The sequence below is a fragment of the Gobio gobio genome (genome assembly GCF_949357685.1).
Source record: "Gobio gobio genome assembly, chromosome: 9".
NCBI classification, from domain to species: Eukaryota; Metazoa; Chordata; class Actinopteri; order Cypriniformes; family Gobionidae; genus Gobio; species Gobio gobio.
Genome location: NC_137115.1, coordinates 56,347,646 through 56,374,375, shown reverse-complemented (window position 1 = coordinate 56,374,375; position 26,730 = coordinate 56,347,646). Strand labels below are relative to the sequence as shown.

Here is a 26,730-nt window from a genome sequence, read left to right as displayed (position 1 = left end):
GCCTCATGTGGTTGGACACCCGTCAGACCTCCGTTCATCTTCAGACACAAATGAAGATATTTTAGTGTAAATCTGATGCTCTGAAAGGCCTCCATTGGCTCAACTTTACACTCTCAAGACCCTTAAAAGACACTAAAGACTAAAGTTACAAAGTCCATCTCACTACAGCGGCTCTACAATAACTTTATGAAGACGAGAATAGTTTCTGTGCGCAAAAAAACCCTAAATAACGACTTATATAGTGATGACGATTTCAAAACACGGCCTCATGAAGCTTCGAAGCGTTATGAATCAGTGAGTCAATTCAGCAGTTCAGAGCGTTATGAATCAGTGAGTCGATTCAGCAGTTCAGAGCGTTATGAATCAGTGAGTCGATTCAGCGGTTCAGAGCGTTATGAATCAGTGAGTCGATTCAGCAGTTCAGAGCGTTATGAATCAGTGAGTCGATTCAGCAGTTCAGAGCGTTATGAATCAGTGAGTCGATTCAGCGGTTCAGAGCGTTATGAATCAGTGAGTCGATTCAGCAGTTCAGAGCGTTATGAATCAGTGAGTCGATTCAGCAGTTCAGAGCGTTATGAATCAGTGAGTCGATTCAGCAGTTCAGAGCATTATGAATCAGTGAGTCGATTCAGCAGTTCAGAGCATTATGAATCAGTGAGTCGATTCAGCGGTTCAGAGCGTTATGAATCAGTGAGTCGATTCAGCAGTTCAGAGCGTTATGAATCAGTGAGTCGATTCAGCAGTTCAGAGCATTATGAATCAGTGAGTCGATTCAGCAGTTCAGAGCATTATGAATCAGTGAGTCGATTCAGCGGTTCAGAGCGTTATGAATCAGTGAGTCGATTCAGCAGTTCAGAGCATTATGAATCAGTGAGTCGATTCAGCAGTTCAGAGCATTATGAATCAGTGAGTCGATTCAGCGGTTCAGAGCGTTATGAATCAGTGAGTCGATTCAGCAGTTCAGAGCGTTATGAATCAGTGAGTCGATTCAGCGGTTTGAATCGCCAAATTTCAGTAGTTTGGCGGTTTGACACGCGATCCGAATCATGAATTGACTCACTGATTCATAACGCTTCGAAGCTTCATGAGGCCGTGTTTTGAAATCGTCATCACTATAGAAGTCGTTATTTAGGGTTTTTTTTGCGCACAAAAACTATTGTCGCCGATTCATAGTTATTGTAGAGCCGCTGTAGTGAGATGGACTTTGTAACTTTAGTCTTTAGTGTCTTTTAAGGGTCTTGAGAGTGTAAAGTTGAGCCAATGGAGGCCTTTCAGAGCATCAGATTTACACTAAAATATCTTCATTTGTGTCTGAAGATGAACGGAGGTCTGACGGGTGTCCAACCACATGAGGCTCAGTCATTAATGACACAATTTACATTTTTAGGTGAACTAACCCTTTAAGTCAATGCAGAGACGCGAAATGGTATTCTGCGGCGTGATCCCCCCGATTGAAGCGGCGCGAAGGACGCGAATTGAACGCGCGAATCGCTCAAGTTGAAAAATCTGAACTTTGGCGGATATTTCGCGCCGCGTTAACCAATCAGGAGCTTGCTCTAGTAGTGACAACAATGAGGAGAAAATCTGTATATTAATATCTGGTTCAGACAATATGATTATCACTGTGATAACATTAAATAACATGAAACACAACCCAGTCTCTTTTTGTTAAATGCAAGTTTATGTTTGATCAATAAGGCTGATCTCGCCGGGTTAATGAGCGCCGCTGATCCACTGGAGCTCACAACTCCCAAAACGGCAGATAAAATGTTCAAATAGGCACTCTTCATATAAATAAACCACAGATTTGAGCTTTAAACAACTACATTATCGACTGAAAAAGTCTTAAAACTACGTTTTGTCACACATTAACAGTAGATTTTAACAAAAAAAAAAGACGTGTAAACACAGCCCATGTCAGCCATTTCTCAACGAGACGAGCTGCTGGCGGAAGCCCCGCCCATGAGGAGAATTCGCGTCTGTTGTGCAGTGAATGTCACACGCGATTCGCGCGAGTAAACTCAAAATGTACACGCGTCCACCTTCGCGCGATTAGCGCAAATTATTCGCGCCCGGTGTGAACGCCACATAAGGATTTGAGCGAGTTTGGGCCAGATTGTGACGGCTAGACGACTGGGTCAGAGTATAGACTAGTAATTAGATTTACGTTAATCTTATGTTCAATGTTTGCGGAAATAAATATGGGGGAAAAAATTTATTCGTGGCCTTTGAGAATCGATTTTGAATCAACCACATTTAAAAATACGATTAATCGAAAAATCGTTTTTTTTGCCCAACCCTATTAGGGAGTAGAAATTGTGTAGAAAAAAGCCCTTGAAAAGTGTTTGAATTTCACTCTCAAAAGGTTGTGCGAACCCTGAGGTGAATAAAATAAATACATTTGACTATTTCTGCCACAATACCATGGTTACAGTTAGTGTTGCTCTAGGGACTTCTGGGGCTTTTCTATCCTCAAAGGACGTTTGCTCAAATAAAAAAATTAAAAAAGTCCCTTTGTCCAAATGGCATGAGACTTTGTACGGTTGTCAACACTCTCTAGATCTACAAATAAAAAAATAAATTGGATTGATTCTGTTTTTATGTTCATGTGACAAAAAAAGTCACACTCAGGGTCTTAGAAAATAGACAAAATTCATCCTCAAAAACAGAAACAACACAGAACACACACACAGAAATGAAGAAGTGGCATACTTCCAACAATGCATAAAACCTCCACAATGCAAAATTATCATGCTCGCTCACACACACACACACACACACACACACACACACACACACACACACACACACACACACACACACACACACACACACACACACACACACACACACACACACACACACACACACACACACACACACACACACACACACACAGACACACACACACGAATAAATTTGTTTTTGCTGTTCAGTTCATTGCATTTTGATGTTCATGTTGTATATTTGTTACTCAATCTGTAATATAACTGTTCATTTCTGTTCTTTCACAGTAAGTAAGAAAATAAATGATAAACTCTAAAGACTCCAACTTTTCTCTTGAACATCATTGAAAAAAATAAATAATTCAGTACAAAAAAAGTGCTAAACTTTGACAAAATTAATTGATTGAAATTGTTATAATTGTGATTTCATAACATTTAGATATGAATCCAACTGAAAAATACTTGTAAAAAGACTATAGCACAGCAAATAGTGGAGCTCTGCAGACATTTACTGGTAAAAGCCTTTTTTTATTATTTATTTTAAAACTGTATTTTCCAAAAGATGGGCAAAAATCTTACACTAAACCATGTCAAATTATCAATGTTATTCCCACGAATGAAAGTTAGAAATTTGGGTCTTTTATAAAGTGAATTGTACATAAAAAAACTGATTTTGTGTGAAATATATAGGTTTTAATTTATTTATATAAATTTAAAAATGGTTATAAATACTCCAAAAACTGCACAGATGTTGAGTAAAAACATTAATAAACAGAGTAAAATTACATTTGTTCTAAAAAAAAAACTAGTTTTGTTACAAAATTACATTTTGCTGCCTGAGGAGCCCCTAAAGCCGAAGGGTTAAATCATGGAGACTGTGGGTGATTTGTGGATTGAAAAGTCTTCTAAAAATGGTTAATTCATGGCACAATGTTCCTCCTGGTTATCACATCAGCTCTGCTTGATCTAATATGGTTTGTAACAGACCCCTGAGCTGAATATTAAAAGCTTTTTAATCGCACCGGTTGGACAAAAGGTCACAAAATGGGACTATTTGGAGGCCATAATCTCAAATATGATCTAATACATCTGTCAGTAATCAGCACTTAATGCACCACAGAAGGAGTGTGTCTGGAGTTCCTCTGCAGTCTTTCACCTCCTTAAATATGACAAATGTTTGAAGAAATGAAACCGCATTTCACACCTGCATTATTAATAAAGATGTTTCTCAGTAACTCGCAGTGCTACACGGGAACATTTCTATAATCATAAGCACAGATGCTGATGTTCAAAGCTCTGAATGCATGCAAGGAAGTCATCCGTCAATGTTTGTGCAATTATACAAATATTGACCAACCATTCTTCCAGGAGGATATATCAATAAATCAGCCTTTCTGCGTCATTAAATCATTAGAATCTGGTCCTTATGTTGAAATACTCAGAGCCACAGCGAATGAGGGAGGCAATGAGAACAATATCTATCCTCCATCTGATCGCCTTCCGTATTCAACTTGCAGAAAAAGTGTAGCTGACGACTTTCACACCAGTTACACTTTTTTTCCGATCTGGCGGAAGCTAGATATTTTACTTTATAAAGTATTAAATATGGATATTTACACAAACGCATTGCTTCGCTTCAGAAGGCCTTTATTAACCCCCCAGAGCCATGTGGAGCAGTTTTATGATGGATTGATGCTCTTTTATGATGGACAGATGCTCTTTTATGATGGATAGATGCACTTTTATGATGGATTGATGCTCTTTTATGATGGATTGATGCTCTTTTATGATGGATAGATGCACTTTTATGATGGATTGATGCTCTTTTATGATGGATAGATGCACTTTTATGATGGACAGATGCACTTTTATGATGGATTGATGCTCTTTTATGATGGATAGATGCACTTTTATGATGGATAGATGCACTTTTATGATGGATTGATGCTCTTTTATGATGGATAGATGCACTTTTATGATGGATAGATGCTCTTTTATGATGGATAGATGCACTTTTATGATGGATTGATGCACTTTTATGATGGATTGATGCACTTTTATGATGGATTGATGCACTTTTATGATGGATAGATGCACTTTTATGATGGATTGATGCTCTTTTATGATGGATAGATGCACTTTTATGATGGATTGATGCTCTTTTATGATGGATAGATGCTCTTTTATGATGGATAGATGCACTTTTATGATGGATTGATGCACTTTTATGATGGATAGATGCACTTTTATGATGGATTGATGCACTTTTATGATGGATTGATGCTCTTTTATGATGGATAGATGCTCTTTTATGATGGATAGATGCACTTTTATGATGGATAGATTCTCTTTTATGATGGATAGATGCACTTTTATGATGGATAGATTCTCTTTTATGATGGATAGATGCACTTTTATGATGGATAGATTCTCTTTTATGATGGATAGATGCACTTTTATGATGGATAGATGCACTTTTATGATGGATAGATTCTCTTTTATGATGGATAGATGCACTTTTATGATGGATTGATGCTCTTTTATGATGGATTGATGCTCTTTTATGATGGATAGATGCTCTTTTATGATGGATAGATGCTCTTTTATGATGGATTGATGCTCTTTTATGATGGATAGATGCTCTTTTATGATGGATTGATGCTCTTTTATGATGGATTGATGCTCTTTTATGATGGATAGATGCTCTTTTATGATGGATTGATGCTCTTTTATGATGGATAGATGCACTTTTATGATGGATAGATGCTCTTTTATGATGGATTGATGCTCTTTTATGATGGATTGATGCTCTTTTATGATGGATTGATGCTCTTTTATGATGGATAGATGCTCTTTTATGATGGATAGATGCTCTTTTATGATGGATTGATGCTCTTTTATGATGGATAGATGCTCTTTTATGATGGATTGATGCTCTTTTATGATGGATTGATGCTCTTTTATGATGGATAGATGCTCTTTTATGATGGATAGATGCTCTTTTATGATGGATAGATGCACTTTTATGATGGATTGATGCTCTTTTATGATGGATAGATGCTCTTTTATGATGGATTGATGCTCTTTTATGATGGATAGATGCACTTTTATGATGGACAGATGCACTTTTATGATGGATAGATGCTCTTTTATGATGGATAGATGCACTTTTATGATGGACAGATGCTCTTTTATGATGGATAGATGCACTTTTATGATGGATTGATGCTCTTTTATGATGGATAGATGCACTTTTATGATGGACAGATGCACTTTTATGATGGATAGATGCTCTTTTATGATGGATAGATGCACTTTTATGATGGATGGATGCACTTTTATGATGGATAGATGCTCTTTTATGATGGATTGATGCTCTTTTATGATGGATAGATGCACTTTTATGATGGACAGATGCACTTTTATGATGGATAGATGCTCTTTTATGATGGATAGATGCACTTTTATGATGGACAGATGCTCTTTTATGATGGATAGATGCACTTTTATGATGGATAGATTCTCTTTTATGATGGATAGATGCTCTTTTATGATGGATTGATGCTCTTTTATGATGGATAGATGCACTTTTATGATGGATAGATGCACTTTTATGATGGATAGATGCACTTTTATGATGGATAGATGCACTTTTATGATGGATAGATTCTCTTTTATGATGGATAGATGCACTTTTATGATGGATGGATGCACTTTTATGATGGACAGATGCTCTTTTATGATGGATTGATGCTCTTTTATGATGGATAGATGCACTTTTATGATGGACAGATGCACTTTTATGATGGATAGATGCTCTTTTATGATGGATAGATGCACTTTTATGATGGACAGATGCTCTTTTATGATGGATTGATGCTCTTTTATGATGGACAGATGCTCTTTTATGATGGATAGATGCACTTTTATGATGGACAGATGCTCTTTTATGATGGATTGATGCTCTTTTATGATGGACAGATGCACTTTTATGATGGATAGATGCACTTTTATGATGGATTGATGCTCTTTTATGATGGACAGATGCTCTTTTATGATGGATTGATGCTCTTTTATGATGGATAGATGCACTTTTATGATGGACAGATGCTCTTTTATGATGGATAGATGCTCTTTTATGATGGATTGATGCTCTTTTATGATGGATAGATGCTCTTTTATGATGGATAGATGCACTTTTATGATGGACAGATGCACTTTTATGATGGATAGATTCTCTTTTATGATGGATAGATTCTCTTTTATGATGGATTGATGCTCTTTTATGATGGATAGATGCACTTTTATGATGGATAGATGCACTTTTATGATGGATAGATTCTCTTTTATGATGGATAGATGCACTTTTATGATGGATTGATGCACTTTTATGATGGATAGATTCTCTTTTATGATGGATAGATGCACTTTTATGATGGATTGATGCTCTTTTATGATGGATTGATGCTCTTTTATGATGGACAGATGCACTTTTATGATGGATAGATTCTCTTTTATGATGGATAGATTCTCTTTTATGATGGATTGATGCTCTTTTATGATGGATAGATGCACTTTTATGATGGATAGATGCACTTTTATGATGGATAGATTCTCTTTTATGATGGATAGATGCACTTTTATGATGGATAGATGCACTTTTATGATGGATTGATGCTCTTTTATGATGGATAGATTCTCTTTTATGATGGATAGATGCACTTTTATGATGGATAGATGCACTTTTATGATGGATTGATGCTCTTTTATGATGGATTGATGCTCTTTTATGATGGATTGATGCTCTTTTATGATGGATAGATGCTCTTTTATGATGGATAGATGCTCTTTTATGATGGATTGATGCTCTTTTATGATGGATAGATGCTCTTTTATGATGGATTGATGCTCTTTTATGATGGATTGATGCTCTTTTATGATGGATAGATGCTCTTTTATGATGGATAGATGCTCTTTTATGATGGATAGATGCACTTTTATGATGGATTGATGCTCTTTTATGATGGATAGATGCTCTTTTATGATGGATTGATGCTCTTTTATGATGGATAGATGCACTTTTATGATGGACAGATGCACTTTTATGATGGACAGATGCTCTTTTATGATGGATAGATGCACTTTTATGATGGATTGATGCTCTTTTATGATGGATAGATGCACTTTTATGATGGACAGATGCACTTTTATGATGGATAGATGCTCTTTTATGATGGATAGATGCACTTTTATGATGGACAGATGCTCTTTTATGATGGATAGATGCACTTTTATGATGGATTGATGCTCTTTTATGATGGATAGATGCACTTTTATGATGGACAGATGCACTTTTATGATGGATAGATGCTCTTTTATGATGGATAGATGCACTTTTATGATGGATGGATGCACTTTTATGATGGATAGATGCTCTTTTATGATGGATTGATGCTCTTTTATGATGGATAGATGCACTTTTATGATGGACAGATGCACTTTTATGATGGATAGATGCTCTTTTATGATGGATAGATGCTCTTTTATGATGGATAGATGCACTTTTATGATGGACAGATGCTCTTTTATGATGGATTGATGCTCTTTTATGATGGACAGATGCTCTTTTATGATGGATAGATGCACTTTTATGATGGACAGATGCTCTTTTATGATGGATTGATGCTCTTTTATGATGGACAGATGCACTTTTATGATGGATAGATGCACTTTTATGATGGATTGATGCTCTTTTATGATGGACAGATGCTCTTTTATGATGGATTGATGCTCTTTTATGATGGATAGATGCACTTTTATGATGGATAGATGCTCTTTTATGATGGATTGATGCTCTTTTATGATGGATAGATGCACTTTTATGATGGACAGATGCACTTTTATGATGGATAGATTCTCTTTTATGATGGATAGATTCTCTTTTATGATGGATTGATGCTCTTTTATGATGGATAGATGCACTTTTATGATGGATAGATGCACTTTTATGATGGATAGATTCTCTTTTATGATGGATAGATGCACTTTTATGATGGATAGATACACTTTTATGATGGATAGATGCACTTTTATGATGGATAGATGCTCTTTTATGATGGACAGATGCTCTTTTATGATGGACAGATGCTCTTTTATGATGGACAGATGCTCTTTTATGATGGATAGATGCTCTTTTATGATGGACAGATGCACTTTTATGATGGACAGATGCACTTTTATGATGGATAGATGCTCTTTTATGATGGATAGATGCACTTTTATGATGGATAGATACACTTTTATGATGGATAGATGCTCTTTTATGATGGATAGATACACTTTTATGATGGATAGATGCTCTTTTATGATGGACAGATACACTTTTATGATGGATAGATACACTTTTATGATGGATAGATGCACTTTTATGATTGACAGATACACTTTTATGATGGACAGATACACTTTTATGATGGATAGATGCACTTTTATGATGGACAGATGCTCTTTTATGATGGATAGATACACTTTTATGATGGATAGATGCACTTTTATGATGGACAGATACACTTTTATGATGGATAGATACACTTTTATGATGGATAGATACACTTTTATGATGGATAGATGCACTTTTATGATGGACAGATACACTTTTATGATGGATAGATACACTTTTATGATGGACAGATGCTCTTTTATGATGGACAGATACACTTTTATGATGGACAGATGCTCTTTTATGATGGACAGATGCTCTTTTATGATGGACAGATGCTCTTTTATGATGGACAGATGCTCTTTTATGATGGACAGATACACTTTTATGATGGATAGATGCACTTTTATGATGGACAGATACACTTTTATGATGGATAGATACACTTTTATGATGGATAGATACACTTTTATGATGGATAGATACACTTTTATGATGGACAGATGCTCTTTTATGATGGATAGATACACTTTTATGATGGATAGATGCTCTTTTATGATGGACAGATACACTTTTATGATGGATAGATGCACTTTTATGATGGACAGATACACTTTTATGATGGACAGATACACTTTTATGATGGACAGATGCTCTTTTATGATGGATAGATGCACTTTTATGATAGATAGATTCTCTTTTATGATGGATAGATACACTTTTATGATGGATAGATGCACTTTTATGATGGACAGATACACTTTTATGATGGATAGATGCACTTTTATGATGGATTGATGCACTTTTATGATAGATAGATTCTCTTTTATGATGGATAGATGCACTTTTATGATGGATAGATGCACTTTTATGATGGATAGATTCTCTTTTATGATGGATAGATGCACTTTTATGATGGATGGATGCACTTTTATGATGGACAGATGCTCTTTTATGATGGATAGATGCACTTTTATGATGGACAGATGCACTTTTATGATGGATAGATGCTCTTTTATGATGGACAGATGCACTTTTATGATGGACAGATGCTCTTTTATGATGGATAGATGCACTTTTATGATGGATTGATGCTCTTTTATGATGGACAGATGCACTTTTATGATGGATAGATTCTCTTTTATGATGGATAGATGCTCTTTTATGATGGATTGATGCTCTTTTATGATGGATAGATGCACTTTTATGATGGACAGATGCACTTTTATGATGGATAGATTCTCTTTTATGATGGATAGATTCTCTTTTATGATGGATTGATGCTCTTTTATGATGGATAGATGCACTTTTATGATGGATAGATGCACTTTTATGATGGATAGATTCTCTTTTATGATGGATAGATGCACTTTTATGATGGACAGATACACTTTTATGATGGACAGATGCACTTTTATGATGGACAGATGCTCTTTTATGACGGACAGATGCTCTTTTATGATGGATAGATACACTTTTATGATGGATAGATGCACTTTTATGATGGATAGATGCTCTTTTATGATGGACAGATGCTCTTTTATGATGGACAGATGCTCTTTTATGATGGATAGATGCTCTTTTATGATGGACAGATGCACTTTTATGATGGACAGATGCACTTTTATGATGGATAGATGCTCTTTTATGATGGATAGATGCACTTTTATGATGGATAGATACACTTTTATGATGGATAGATGCTCTTTTATGATGGATAGATACACTTTTATGATGGATAGATGCTCTTTTATGATGGATAGATACACTTTTATGATGGATAGATGCACTTTTATGATTGACAGATACACTTTTATGATGGACAGATACACTTTTATGATGGATAGATGCACTTTTATGATGGACAGATGCTCTTTTATGATGGATAGATACACTTTTATGATGGATAGATGCACTTTTATGATGGACAGATACACTTTTATGATGGATAGATACACTTTTATGATGGATAGATACACTTTTATGATGGATAGATGCACTTTTATGATGGACAGATACACTTTTATGATGGATAGATACACTTTTATGATGGACAGATGCTCTTTTATGATGGACAGATACACTTTTATGATGGACAGATGCTCTTTTATGATGGACAGATGCTCTTTTATGATGGACAGATGCTCTTTTATGATGGACAGATGCTCTTTTATGATGGATAGATGCACTTTTATGATGGACAGATACACTTTTATGATGGATAGATACACTTTTATGATGGACAGATGCTCTTTTATGATGGATAGATACACTTTTATGATGGATAGATGCTCTTTTATGATGGACAGATACACTTTTATGATGGATAGATGCACTTTTATGATGGACAGATACACTTTTATGATGGACAGATACACTTTTATGATGGACAGATGCTCTTTTATGATGGATAGATACACTTTTATGATGGAAAGATGCTCTTTTATGATGGATAGATGCTCTTTTATGATGGATTGATGCACTTTTATGATGGATTGATGCACTTTTATGATAGATAGATTCTCTTTTATGATGGATAGATACACTTTTATGATGGATAGATGCACTTTTATGATGGATAGATACACTTTTATGATAGATAGATTCTCTTTTATGATGGATAGATACACTTTTATGATGGATAGATACACTTTTATGATGGACAGATGCACTTTTATGATAGATAGATTCTCTTTTATGATGGATAGATACACTTTTATGATAGATAGATTCTCTTTTATGATGGATAGATACACTTTTATGATGGATAGATGCACTTTTATGATGGATAGATACACTTTTATGATAGATAGATTCTCTTTTATGATGGATAGATACACTTTTATGATGGATAGATGCACTTTTATGATAGATAGATTCTCTTTTATGATGGATAGATGCTCTTTTATGATGGACAGATGCACTTTTATGATGGACAGATACACTTTTATGATGGATAGATGCACTTTTATGATGGACAGATGCTCTTTTATGATGGACAGATACACTTTTATGATGGATAGATGCACTTTTATGATGGACAGATGCTCTTTTATGATGGATAGATGCACTTTTATGATGGATAGATACACTTTTATGATGGATAGATGCTCTTTTATGATGGATTGATGCACTTTTATGATGGACAGATACACTTTTATGATGGATAGATGCACTTTTATGATGGACAGATGCACTTTTATGATGGATAGATGCACTTTTATGATGGACAGATGCACTTTTATGATGGATAGATGCACTTTTATGATGGACAGATACACTTTTATGATGGATAGATGCACTTTTATGATGGACAGATACACTTTTATGATGGATAGATGCACTTTTATGATGGACAGATGCACTTTTATGATGGATAGATGCACTTTTATGATGGACAGATACACTTTTATGATGGATAGATGCTCTTTTATGATGGACAGATGCTCTTTTATGATGGACAGATACACTTTTATGATGGATAGATGCACTTTTATGATGGACAGATGCTCTTTTATGATGGATAGATGCACTTTTATGATAGATAGATTCTCTTTTATGATGGATAGATGCACTTTTATGATGGATAGATGCACTTTTATGATGGATAGATGCACTTTTATGATGGATAGATGCACTTTTATGATGGATAGATGCACTTTTATGATGGATTGATGCACTTTTATGATGGATTGATGCACTTTTATGATGGATTGATGCTCTTTTATGATGGACAGATGCACTTTTATGATGGATAGATGCACTTTTATGATGGATAGATGCACTTTTATGATGGATAGATGCTCTTTTATGATGGATTGATGCACTTTTATGATGGATTGATGCACTTTTATGATGGATTGATGCACTTTTATGATGGATTGATGCTCTTTTATGATGGACAGATGCACTTTTATGATGGATTGATGCACTTTTATGATGGATTGATGCTCTTTTATGATGGACAGATGCTCTTTTATGATGGATAGATGCACTTTTATGATGGACAGATGCACTTTTATGATGGATAGATGCTCTTTTATGATGGATTGATGCACTTTTATGATGGATAGATGCTCTTTTATGATGGATTGATGCACTTTTATGATGGATAGATGCACTTTTATGATGGACAGATACACTTTTATGATGGATAGATTCTCTTTTATGATGGATAGATACACTTTTATGATGGATAGATGCACTTTTATGATGGATAGATACACTTTTATGATAGATAGATTCTCTTTTATGATGGATAGATACACTTTTATGATGGATAGATGCACTTTTATGATGGATAGATACACTTTTATGATAGATAGATTCTCTTTTATGATGGATAGATACACTTTTATGATGGATAGATGCACTTTTATGATGGACAGATGCACTTTTATGATGGATAGATGCACTTTTATGATGGACAGATACACTTTTATGATGGATAGATGCACTTTTATGATGGACAGATGCTCTTTTATGATGGACAGATACACTTTTATGATGGATAGATGCACTTTTATGATGGACAGATGCTCTTTTATGATGGATAGATGCACTTTTATGATGGATAGATACACTTTTATGATGGATAGATGCTCTTTTATGATGGATTGATGCACTTTTATGATGGACAGATACACTTTTATGATAGATAGATGCTCTTTTATGATGGACAGATGCTCTTTTATGATGGACAGATACACTTTTATGATGGATAGATGCACTTTTATGATGGACAGATGCTCTTTTATGATGGATAGATGCACTTTTATGATAGATAGATTCTCTTTTATGATGGATAGATACACTTTTATGATGGATAGATGCACTTTTATGATGGATAGATGCACTTTTATGATGGATTGATGCACTTTTATGATGGATTGATGCACTTTTATGATGGATTGATGCACTTTTATGATGGATTGATGCACTTTTATGATGGATTGATGCACTTTTATGATGGATTGATGCTCTTTTATGATGGACAGATGCACTTTTATGATGGATAGATGCTCTTTTATGATGGACAGATGCACTTTTATGATGGATAGATGCTCTTTTATGATGGATAGATGCACTTTTATGATGGACAGATGCACTTTTATGATGGATAGATGCTCTTTTATGATGGATTGATGCACTTTTATGATGGATAGATGCTCTTTTATGATGGATTGATGCACTTTTATGATGGATAGATGCACTTTTATGATGGACAGATGCACTTTTATGATGGATAGATGCTCTTTTATGATGGATTGATGCACTTTTATGATGGATAGATGCTCTTTTATGATGGATAGATGCACTTTTATGATGGACAGATGCACTTTTATGATGGATTGATGCACTTTTATGATGGATTGATGCACTTTTATGATGGATTGATGCACTTTTATGATGGATTGATGCTCTTTTATGATGGACAGATGCACTTTTATGATGGATAGATGCTCTTTTATGATGGACAGATGCACTTTTATGATGGATAGATGCTCTTTTATGATGGATAGATGCACTTTTATGATGGACAGATGCACTTTTATGATGGATAGATACACTTTTATGATGGACAGATGCACTTTTATGATGGACAGATGCACTTTTATGATGGATAGATACACTTTTATGATGGACAGATGCACTTTTATGATGGACAGATGCACTTTTATGATGGACAGATGCACTTTTATGATGGATAGATACACTTTTATGATGGACAGATGCACTTTTATGATGGATAGATGCACTTTTATGATGGACAGATGCACTTTTATGATGGACAGATGCTCTTTTATGATGGATAGATGCTCTTTTATGATGGATTGATGCACTTTTATGATGGATAGATGCTCTTTTATGATGGATTGATGCACTTTTATGATGGATAGATGCACTTTTATGATGGACAGATGCACTTTTATGATGGATAGATGCTCTTTTATGATGGATTGATGCACTTTTATGATGGATAGATGCTCTTTTATGATGGATAGATGCACTTTTATGATGGACAGATGCACTTTTATGATGGATAGATGCTCTTTTATGATGGATTGATGCACTTTTATGATGGATAGATGCACTTTTATGATAGATAGATGCTCTTTTATGATGGACAGATGCACTTTTATGATGGACAGATACACTTTTATGATAGATAGATGCTCTTTTATGATGGATTGATGCACTTTTATGATGGATAGATACACTTTTATGATAGATAGATTCTCTTTTATGATGGATAGATACACTTTTATGATGCTCTTTTATGATGGATTGATGCACTTTTATGATGGATAGATACACTTTTATGATGGATAGATACACTTTTATGATAGATAGATTCTCTTTTATGATAGATAGATATGGATAGATACACTTTTATGATGGATAGATACACTTTTATGATGGATAGATACACTTTTATGATGGACAGATGCACTTTTATGATGGACAGATACACTTTTATGATAGATAGATTCTCTTTTATGATAGATAGATATGGATAGATACACTTTTATGATGGATAGATACACTTTTATGATAGATAGATATGGATAGATACACTTTTATGATGGATAGATACACTTTTATGATGGATAGATACACTTTTATGATGGACAGATGCACTTTTATGATGGACAGATACACTTTTATGATAGATAGATTCTCTTTTATGATGGATAGATGCTCTTTTATGATGGACAGATGCACTTTTATGATGGATTGATGCACTTTTATGATGGATAGATACACTTTTATGATAGATAGATTCTCTTTTATGATGGATAGATACACTTTTATGATGCTCTTTTATGATGGACAGATGCACTTTTATGATGGATTGATGCACTTTTATGATGGATAGATACACTTTTATGATAGATAGATTCTCTTTTATGATGGATAGATACACTTTTATGATAGATAGATTCTCTTTTATGATGGACAGATGCACTTTTATGATGGATTGATGCACTTTTATGATGGATAGATACACTTTTATGATAGATAGATTCTCTTTTATGATGGATTGATGCACTTTTATGATGGATAGATACACTTTTATGATAGATAGATTCTCTTTTATGATGGATAGATGCACTTTTATGATGGACAGATACACTTTTATGATAGATAGATTCTCTTTTATGATGGATAGATGCTCTTTTATGATGGATTGATGCACTTTTATGATGGATAGATACACTTTTATGATGGATAGATACACTTTTATGATGGATAGATTCTCTTTTATGATGGATAGATATGGATAGATACACTTTTATGATGGATAGATACACTTTTATGATAGATAGATTCTCTTTTATGATAGATAGATTCTCTTTTATGATGGATTGATGCACTTTTATGATGGATAGATACACTTTTATGATAGATAGATACACTTTTATGATGGATTGATGCACTTTTATGATGGATAGATACACTTTTATGATAGATAGATTCTCTTTTATGATGGATAGATACACTTTTATGATGCTCTTTTATGATGGATTGATGCACTTTTATGATGGATAGATACACTTTTATGATGGATAGATACACTTTTATGATAGATAGATTCTCTTTTATGATGGATAGATATGGATAGATACACTTTTATGATGGATAGATACACTTTTATGATAGATAGATTCTCTTTTATGATAGATAGATTCTCTTTTATGATGGATAGATACACTTTTATGATGCTCTTTTATGATGGATTGATGCACTTTTATGATGCTCTTTTATGATGGATTGATGCACTTTTATGATGCTCTTTTATGATGGATAGATACACTTTTATGATAGATAGATTCTCTTTTATGATGGATAGATACACTTTTATGATGGACAGATGCTCTTTTATGATGGAAATCATGGGCTAATCTTCATTTTTGGGTGAACTATCCCTTTAAGATAATGTAAACCCATAAGGAAAGAAAACATATTCATATATCTTGAAACTTCTGGTTACATGAGCCTGAGCTCTTTTCAATAAAATCCATGCAAAAGTGAACATCAGATGATTGTAGAATACAGGACAAGATGTAACAAATATTCTTCAGTTTTATGCACAACAGAAATGCAGGAAAAAAAGAGCTTTTTTGCATAGATGCGTGCGATACTGTAACAATGAGCAAGAACTAAAGAGGGTAACAGAAAGAGGAAATCAGAGAAGCAAAAGTGTTTATAATATAACATTATGATGACCTCATAGTCCCCGCGGCACGTCACAGATGGCATTAGATCATCGCAGAAATATTGTGAAAGTTACGCCTTTTGTAATCTGAGAGTGATGCAGAAAAACTAGATTTACCTCTAGTTATCATTTACTCACCCTTATCATCATCATCATCATCATCATCATCAGTCCAAACCCGTCTGACCTCCTGTGGAACACAACACATGTTCATGAGGCTTTATATACAGCACACATGAGCATTTAATGAAGTGTTTAATATGCGCATGCACTGACCCAGAGCTGGCCTGTTTCAGAATGACCGGGGCGGCCCGAAGGCTCATCTCCAGAGCAGCTGGACCTCCATGATCTACGCCCGTCTGTTCTGCGGGAGAGGATATGCCTTCAGTCAGCTGATCGATGTGGCCACACTAGAAGCGGACGACGACATCAAAGTTTATGCACTTTTCAGAAACTTTTGGTAAGGCAAACTCTTCATCTCATGCTCAGCAGTGATATTTCATTATGTGTAACTCGGGGTCATGACAAGGTCAAGGACACGCAGACTCATGAATAATTAAGCGAGGCCTCTTCTTATAGGATAAGGACACGCATACTCATGAATAATTAAGCGAGGCCTCTTCTTATAGGATAAGGACACGCAGACTCATGAATAATTAAGCGAGGCTTCTTATAGAATAAGGACATGCAGACTCATGAATAATTAAGCACGGCTTCTTATAGGATAAGGACACGCAGACTCATGAATAATTAAGCAAGGCTTCTTATAGGATAAGGACACGCATACTCATGAATAATTAAGCGAGGCCTCTTCTCATAGGATAAGGACATGCAGGCTCATGAATAATTAAGCAAGGCTTCTTATAGAATAAGGACATGCAGACTAATGAATAATTAAGCGAGGCCTCTTCTTATAGGATAAGGACACGCAGACTCATGAATAATTAAGCAAGGCTTCTTATAGGATAAGGACACGCATACTCATGAATAATTAAGCAAGGCTTCTTATAGGATAAGGACACGCAGACTCATGAATAATTAAGCAAGGCTTCTTATAGGATAAGGACACGCAGACTCATGAATAATTAAGCAAGGCTTCTTATAGGATAAGGACACGCAGACTCATGAATAATTAAGCAAGGCTTCTTATAGGATAAGGACACGCACACTCATGAATAATTAAGCAAGGCCTCTTATAGGATAAGGACACGCAGACTCATGAATAATTAAGCAAGGCTTCTTATAGGATAAGGACACGCAGACTCATGAATAATTAAGCAAGGCTTCTTATAGGATAAGGACACGCAGACTCATGAATAATTAAGCAAGGCTTCTTATAGGATAAGGACACGCAGACTCATGAATAATTAAGCAAGGCTTCTTATAGGATAAGGACACGCACACTCATGAATAATTAAGCAAGGCCTCTTATAGGATAAGGACACGCAGACTCATGAATAATTAAGCAAGGCTTCTTATAGGATAAGGACACGCGGACTCATGAATAATTAATCAAGGCCTCTTATAGGATAAGGACACGCAGACTCATGAATAATTAAGCAAGGCTTCTTATAGGATAAGGACACGCACACTCATGAATAATTAAGCAAGGCTTCTTATAGGATAAGGACACGCAGACTCATGAATAATTAAGCAAGGCTTCTTATAGGATAAGGACACGCAGACTCATGAATAATTAAGCAAGGCTTCTTATAGGATAAGGACACGCACACTCATGAATAATTAAGCAAGGCCTCTTATAGGATAAGGACACGCAGACTCATGAATAATTAAGCAAGGCTTCTTATAGGATAAGGACACGCGGACTCATGAATAATTAATCAAGGCCTCTTATAGGATAAGGACATGCAGACTCATGAATAATTAAGCAAGGCTTCTTATAGAATAAGGACACGCAGACTCATGAACAATTAAGCAAGGCCTCTTATAGGATAAGGACACGCAGACTCATGAATAATTAAGCAAGGCCTCTTATAGGATAAGGACATGCAGACTCATGAATAATTAAGCAAGACTTCTTATAGGATAAGGACATGCAGACTCATGAACAATTAAGCAAGGCCTCTTATAGGATAAGGACACGCAGACTCATGAATAATTAATCAAGGCCTCTTATAGGATAAGGACATGCAGACTCATGAATAATTAAGCAAGGCTTCTTATAGAATAAGGACATGCAGACTCATGAATAATTAAGCAAGGCCTCTTATAGGATAAGGACACGCAGACTCATGAATAATTAATCAAGGCCTCTTATAGGATAAGGACACGCAGACTCATGAATAATTAATCAAGGCCTCTTATAGGATAAGGACATGCAGACTCATGAATAATTAAGCAAGGCTTCTTATAGAATAAGGACATGCAGACTCATGAATAATTAAGCAAGGCCTCTTATAGAATAAGGACACGCAGACTCATGAATAATTAAGCAAGGCTTCTTATAGAATAAGGACATGCAGACTCATGAATAATTAAGCAAGGCCTCTTATAGAATAAGGACACGCAGACTCATGAATAATTAAGCAAGGCTTCTTATAGAATAAGGACATGCAGACTCATGAATAATTAAGCAAGGCCTCTTATAGAATAAGGACACGCAGACTCATGAATAATTAAGCAAGGCTTCTTATAGAATAAGGACACGCAGACTCAAGAATAATTAAGCAAGGCCTCTTATAGAATAAGGACACGCAGACTCATGAATAATTAAGCAAGGCTTCTTATAGAATAAGGACATGCAGACTCATGAATAATTAAGCAAGGCCTCTTATAGAATAAGGACATGCAGACTCATGAATAATTAAGCAAGGCTTCTTATAGAATAAGGATATGCAGACTCAAGAATAATTAAGCAAGGCCTCTTATAGGATAAGGACACGCAGACTCATGAATAATTAAGCAAGGCTTCTTATAGGATAAGGACACGCAGACTCATGAATAATTAAGCAAGGCCTCTTATAGAATAAGGACACGCAGACTCATGAATAATTAAGCAAGGCTTCTTATAGGATAAGGACACGCAGACTCATGAATAATTAAGCAAGGCTTCTTATAGAATAAGGACATGCAGACTCATGAATAATTAAGCAAGGCTTCTTATAGGATAAGGACACGCAGACTCATGAATAATTAAGCAAGGCCTCTTATAGGATAAGGACACGCAGACTCATGAATAATTAAGCAAGGCCTCTTATAGAATAAGGACACGCAGACTCATGAATAATTAAGCAAGACTTCTTATAGGATAAGGACACGCAGACTCATGAATAATTAAGCAAGGCTTCTTATAGGATAAGGACACGCAGACTCATGAATAATTAAGCAAGGCTTCTTATAGGATAAGGACACGCAGACTCATGAATAATTAAGCAAGGCTTCTTATAGGATAAGGACACGCAGACTCATGAATAATTAAGCAAGGCTTCTTATAGGATAAGGACACGCAGACTCATGAATAATTAAGCAAGGCTTCTTATAGGATAAGGACACGCAGACTCATGAATAATTAAGCAAGGCCTCTTATAGAATAAGGACACGCAGACTCATGAATAATTAAGCAAGACTTCTTATAGAATAAGGACACGCAGACTCATGAATAATTAAGCAAGACTTCTTATAGGATAAGGACACGCACACTCATGAATAATTAAGCAAGGCTTCTTATAGGATAAGGACACGCAGACTCATGAATAATTAAGCAAGGCTTCTTATAGGATAAGGACACGCAGACTCATGAATAATTAAGCAAGGCTTCTTATAGGATAAGGACATGCAGACTCATGAATAATTAAGCAAGGCTTCTTATAGGATAAGGACACGCAGACTCATGAATAATTAAGCAAGGCCTCTTATAGGATAAGGACATGCAGACTCATGAATAATTAAGCAAGGCCTCTTATAGAATAAGGACACGCAGACTCATGAATAATTAAGCAAGGCCTCTTATAGGATAAGGACATGCAGACTCATGAATAATTAAGCAAGGCTTCTTATAGGATAAGGACATGCAGACTCATGAATAATTAAGCAAGGCCTCTTATAGGATAAGGACATGCAGACTCATGAATAATTAAGCAAGGCCTCTTATAGGATAAGGACATGCAGACTCATGAATAATTAAGCAAGGCCTCTTATAGAATAAGGACACGCAGACTCATGAATAATTAAGCAAGGCCTCTTATAGGATAAGGACATGCAGACTCATGAATAATTAAGCAAGGCCTCTTATAGGATAAGGACATGCAGACTCATGAATAATTAAGCAAGGCCTCTTATAGGATAAGGACACGCAGACTCATGAATAATTAAGCAAGGCTTCTTATAGGATAAGGACACGCAGACTCATGAATAATTAAGCAAGGCTTCTTATAGAATAAGGACATGCAGACTCATGAATAATTAAGCAAGGCTTCTTATAGGATAAGGACACGCAGACTCATGAATAATTAAGCAAGGCCTCTTATAGGATAAGGACACGCAGACTCATGAATAATTAAGCAAGGCCTCTTATAGAATAAGGACACGCAGACTCATGAATAATTAAGCAAGACTTCTTATAGGATAAGGACACGCAGACTCATGAATAATTAAGCAAGGCTTCTTATAGGATAAGGACACGCAGACTCATGAATAATTAAGCAAGGCTTCTTATAGGATAAGGACACGCAGACTCATGAATAATTAAGCAAGGCTTCTTATAGGATAAGGACACGCAGACTCATGAATAATTAAGCAAGGCTTCTTATAGGATAAGGACACGCAGACTCATGAATAATTAAGCAAGGCTTCTTATAGGATAAGGACACGCAGACTCATGAATAATTAAGCAAGGCTTCTTATAGGATAAGGACATGCAGACTCATGAATAATTAAGCAAGGCTTCTTATAGGATAAGGACACGCAGACTCATGAATAATTAAGCAAGGCCTCTTATAGGATAAGGACATGCAGACTCATGAATAATTAAGCAAGGCCTCTTATAGAATAAGGACACGCAGACTCATGAATAATTAAGCAAGGCTTCTTATAGGATAAGGACACGCAGACTCATGAATAATTAAGCAAGGCCTCTTATAGGATAAGGACACGCAGACTCATGAATAATTAAGCAAGTAGGGCCCTATGAAATCCGTTTTATTTTTTCCCAAATTCCATTTTATTTTTTCCCAAATTCCGTTTTTTCCGTTTTAATTTTTGGGAATTCAGTTTTTTTTACCCTTAACTATTATTTTAGTCGTAAAAAGAGTGTTTTTAATGTTAATATAATAGAACATAAAACATAAAATAGGAATGACCTTAAATTTATTGAGGTAACAAACATCACATTTACTTTTCAGGACAAATACTGCAACATAATACTGCACTCTAAGCACTTCAAGTCACAACTAGATATTAGTGCTGTGAATTGATAAAAAAAAAAAAAAAGAATTAATCACATTTTTTTCTGTAATTAATCATGATTAATTGCAATTAAAAACATTGGAGTTTTTTATATTTTGATATTGTAATAATTTCAGTTACTCTCCAAATTAATTTAGAAACAATTTAAAGACAGTATATTTTAAATGTGTGTTGTAATGGCATCTTTTTATGAATGAAGGCCAGTATCATTGATATTAATGTCTATATGAAACATTGATGACGTTACATTACAGTATAACCGAAAGCTACCAATTTCAACATTTATTAGGCTTTAAAAAAACTTTTAACTTTTAATTTAATTGAACTTAAAACAATCTTTACATAAATCTATTATAATAAATGTTATATTTGCCTGTGGCCTTCCCTCTCAGACATAGTCTACACAGAAATTGAATAAAGTTATCAACACCTTTCTTAACTGCATAAATAATAAGTGAAATATAGATTAATCATCATTAAAGCTACAATCTTCTGTTCCCGTTGTTCTTTGAACATTAATGACAGACATTATCAGTGCTACTGTCACTTTAAGAGCTACCTCAGCCAAACATGATGTGGATAATGCTGCCTTCACGTGCTATCGGAAATTTGATGATTCCGACTTCTGAAGTCGTGATTACGAGCGCATTGCATTCAAGTTTCAAAATGTGAGGGCGTTCATGTGCAATGTTTACCTAGGAAACTTGTATATTACGATAATTCCGAGAGCACGTGAAGGCAACATAAGACGCGCTGACCCGCGCATCTCATTTCCTCTCAAGTTCATTTAAGGCATTATTTCCCATACAGTTCATTAAAGTGCATTAAAAACAAGGCAAAATACAGCAAGCACTCCCTGAGGGAACTGCTCGGCTCGGTACTGAGGGCTTATCGTTGAGTTTCTTAACTTTTTCGCCGACGAAAGCAGAGCCGTGGAGCCGCTTCGCCATACTTTCAGTATTTTGAAGGAGGAGCTGAAATGACGGGAGGGGTTGTGTTGCCCAAATTTGCTTCCCCCGGTCTGCATTTCCCCAGACATACGTTCTTCTCCCACACAAAACCGCATTTCATTCCAAATATGTCAAATTCCGGGAAATTCCGCGTTAACAATAGATTCCGCGTTAATATGCCAATTCCGCGATTCCGTCCGCGATTCGGTGATCGCGGAAATCATAGGGCCCTAAGCAAGGCCTCTTATAGAATAAGGACACGCAGACTCATGAATAATTAAGCAAGGCCTCTTATAGAATAAGGACACGCAGACTCATGAATAATTAAGCAAGGCTTCTTATAGGATAAGGACACGCAGACTCATGAATAATTAAGCAAGGCCTCTTATAGAATAAGGACACGCAGACTCATGAATAATTAAGCAAGGCCTCTTATAGAATAAGGACACGCAGACTCATGAATAATTAAGCGAGGCCTCTTCTCACAGGATAAGGACACACACTCATGAATAATTAAGCAAGACTTCTTATAGGATAAGGACACGCAGACTCATGAATAATTAAGCAAGACTTCTTATAGGATAAGGACACACACTCATGAATAATTAAGCAAGACTTCTTATAGGATAAGGACACGCAGACTCATGAATAATTAAGCAAGACTTCTTATAGGATAAGGACACACACTCATGAATAATTAAGCAAGACTTCTTATAGGATAAGGACACACTCATGAATAATTAAGCAAGACTTCTTATAGGATAAGGACACGCAGACTCATGAATAATTAAGCACGGCTTCTTATAGGATAAGGACACGCAGACTCATGAATAATTAAGCAAGGCTTCTTATAGAATAAGGACATGCAGACTCATGAATAATTAAGCACGGCTTCTTATAGGATAAGGACACGCAGACTCATGAATAATTAAGCAAGGCTTCTTATAGGATAAGGACACGCAGACTCATGAATAATTAAGCGAGGCCTCTTCTCACAGGATAAGGACACACACTCATGAATAATTAAGCAAGACTTCTTATAGGATAAGGACACGCAGACTCATGAATAATTAAGCAAGTCGTCTCATAGGATAAGGACACGCAGACTCATGAATAATTAAGCAAGGCTTCTTATAGGATAAGGACACGCAGACTCATGAATAATTAAGCAAGGCCTCTTATAGGATAAGGACACGCATACTCATGAATAATTAAGCAAGGCTTCTTATTGGATAAGGACACGCAGACTCATGAATAATTAAGCAAGGCTTCTTATAGGATAAGGACACGCAGACTCACGAATAATTAAGCAAGGCCTCTTATAGGATAAGGACACGCAGACTCATGAATAATTAAGCAAGGCTTCTTATAGGATAAGGACACGCAGACTCATGAATAATTAATCAAGGCCTCTTATAGGATAAGGACACGCACACTCATGAATAATTAATCAAGGCCTCTTATTGGATAAGGACACGCAGACTCATGAATAATTAAGCAAGGCAGGATAAGGACACGCATACTCATGAATAATTAAGCAAGGCTTCTTATAGAATAAGGACACGCAGACTCATGAATAATTAAGCAAGGCTTCTTATAGAATAAGGACACGCAGACTCATGAATAATTAAGCAAGGCCTCTTATAGGATAAGGACACGCACACTCATGAATAATTAATCAAGGCCTCTTATTGGATAAGGACACGCAGACTCATGAATAATTAAGCAAGGCAGGATAAGGACACGCATACTCATGAATAATTAAGCAAGGCTTCTTATAGAATAAGGACACGCAGACTCATGAATAATTAAGCAAGGCTTCTTATAGAATAAGGACACGCAGACTCATGAATAATTAAGCAAGGCCTCTTATAGGATAAGGACACGCAGACTCATGAATAATTAAGCAAGGCTTCTTATTGGATAAGGACACGCAGACTCATGAATAATTAAGCAAGGCTTCTTATTGGATAAGGACACGCAGACTCATGAATAATTAAGCAAGGCTTCTTATAGGATAAGGACACGCAGACTCATGAATAATTAAGCAAGTCGTCTCATAGGATAAGGAAAAATCCTGGAATGTTTTCCTCAAAAAACTGAAGAAAGAAAGACACGGACATCTTGGAACAGATGGGGGAGAAGAAATCATCAAGAAATGCTCATTCTGAAATGAACTCATCCTTTAAAGAGCTCAGTCTGTCACATCAGTGTAAAATGCTAACATGACTGCCGCTGTGTCACATGATCCTGTTGGAGGACATCACATGTTTATTCAGAACTTAGTGCAGTTCCTCTGATAACATAGGTGTGGCTCTCGTGTGTGTGTGTGTGTGTGTGTGTGTCTTACAGGAACATGAGTGCTGTGTGTGTTTATAACATGACTGCAATCAGCAACATCTTCAAATACTCGAAATTCAACTCCACCACAGTTCCTCTGAATCACCGGCCTGGAGAGGTGAGGATTATCCCATCACTTAATTACAAAACTATATTAATCGCCCAACTGTAATCTGTTAAATGACTATAAGGCATGAAGATGTTACAACATTATAACGCTGCTGTGAAACGCAATGTATACAAATACTGTTAAAGGGTTAGTTCACCCAAAAATGTAAATTGTCATTAATGACTGAGCCTCATGTGGTTGGACACCCGTCAGACCTCCGTTCATCTTCAGACACAAATGAAGATATTTTAGTGTAAATCTGATGCTCTGAAAGGCCTCCATTGGCTCAACTTTACACTCTCAAGACCCTTAAAAGACACTAAAGACTAAAGTTACAAAGTCCATCTCACTACAGCGGCTCTACAATAACTTTATGAAGACGAGAATAGTTTCTGTGCGCAAAAAAACCCTAAATAACGACTTATATAGTGATGACGATTTCAAAACACGGCCTCATGAAGCTTCGAAGCGTTATGAATCAGTGAGTCGATTCAGCGGTTCAGAGCGTTATGAATCAGTGA

General features: G+C 35.7%; 1 protein-coding gene across 1 annotated transcript in view; it reads left to right on the top strand.

Moving 5' to 3' along the window:
* The window catches only part of LOC307131315 (semaphorin-7A), a 60,774-nt gene that overhangs the window by 19,947 nt on the left and 14,097 nt on the right, over positions 1 to 26,730 (top strand). Inside the window, exons 8-9 of the mRNA XM_079824896.1 lie at positions 17,683 to 17,846; positions 26,113 to 26,218. Of these exons, the coding sequence (XP_079681022.1) occupies positions 17,683 to 17,846; positions 26,113 to 26,218 (270 nt within the window). The remainder of the gene's footprint in view (positions 1 to 17,682; positions 17,847 to 26,112; positions 26,219 to 26,730) is intronic.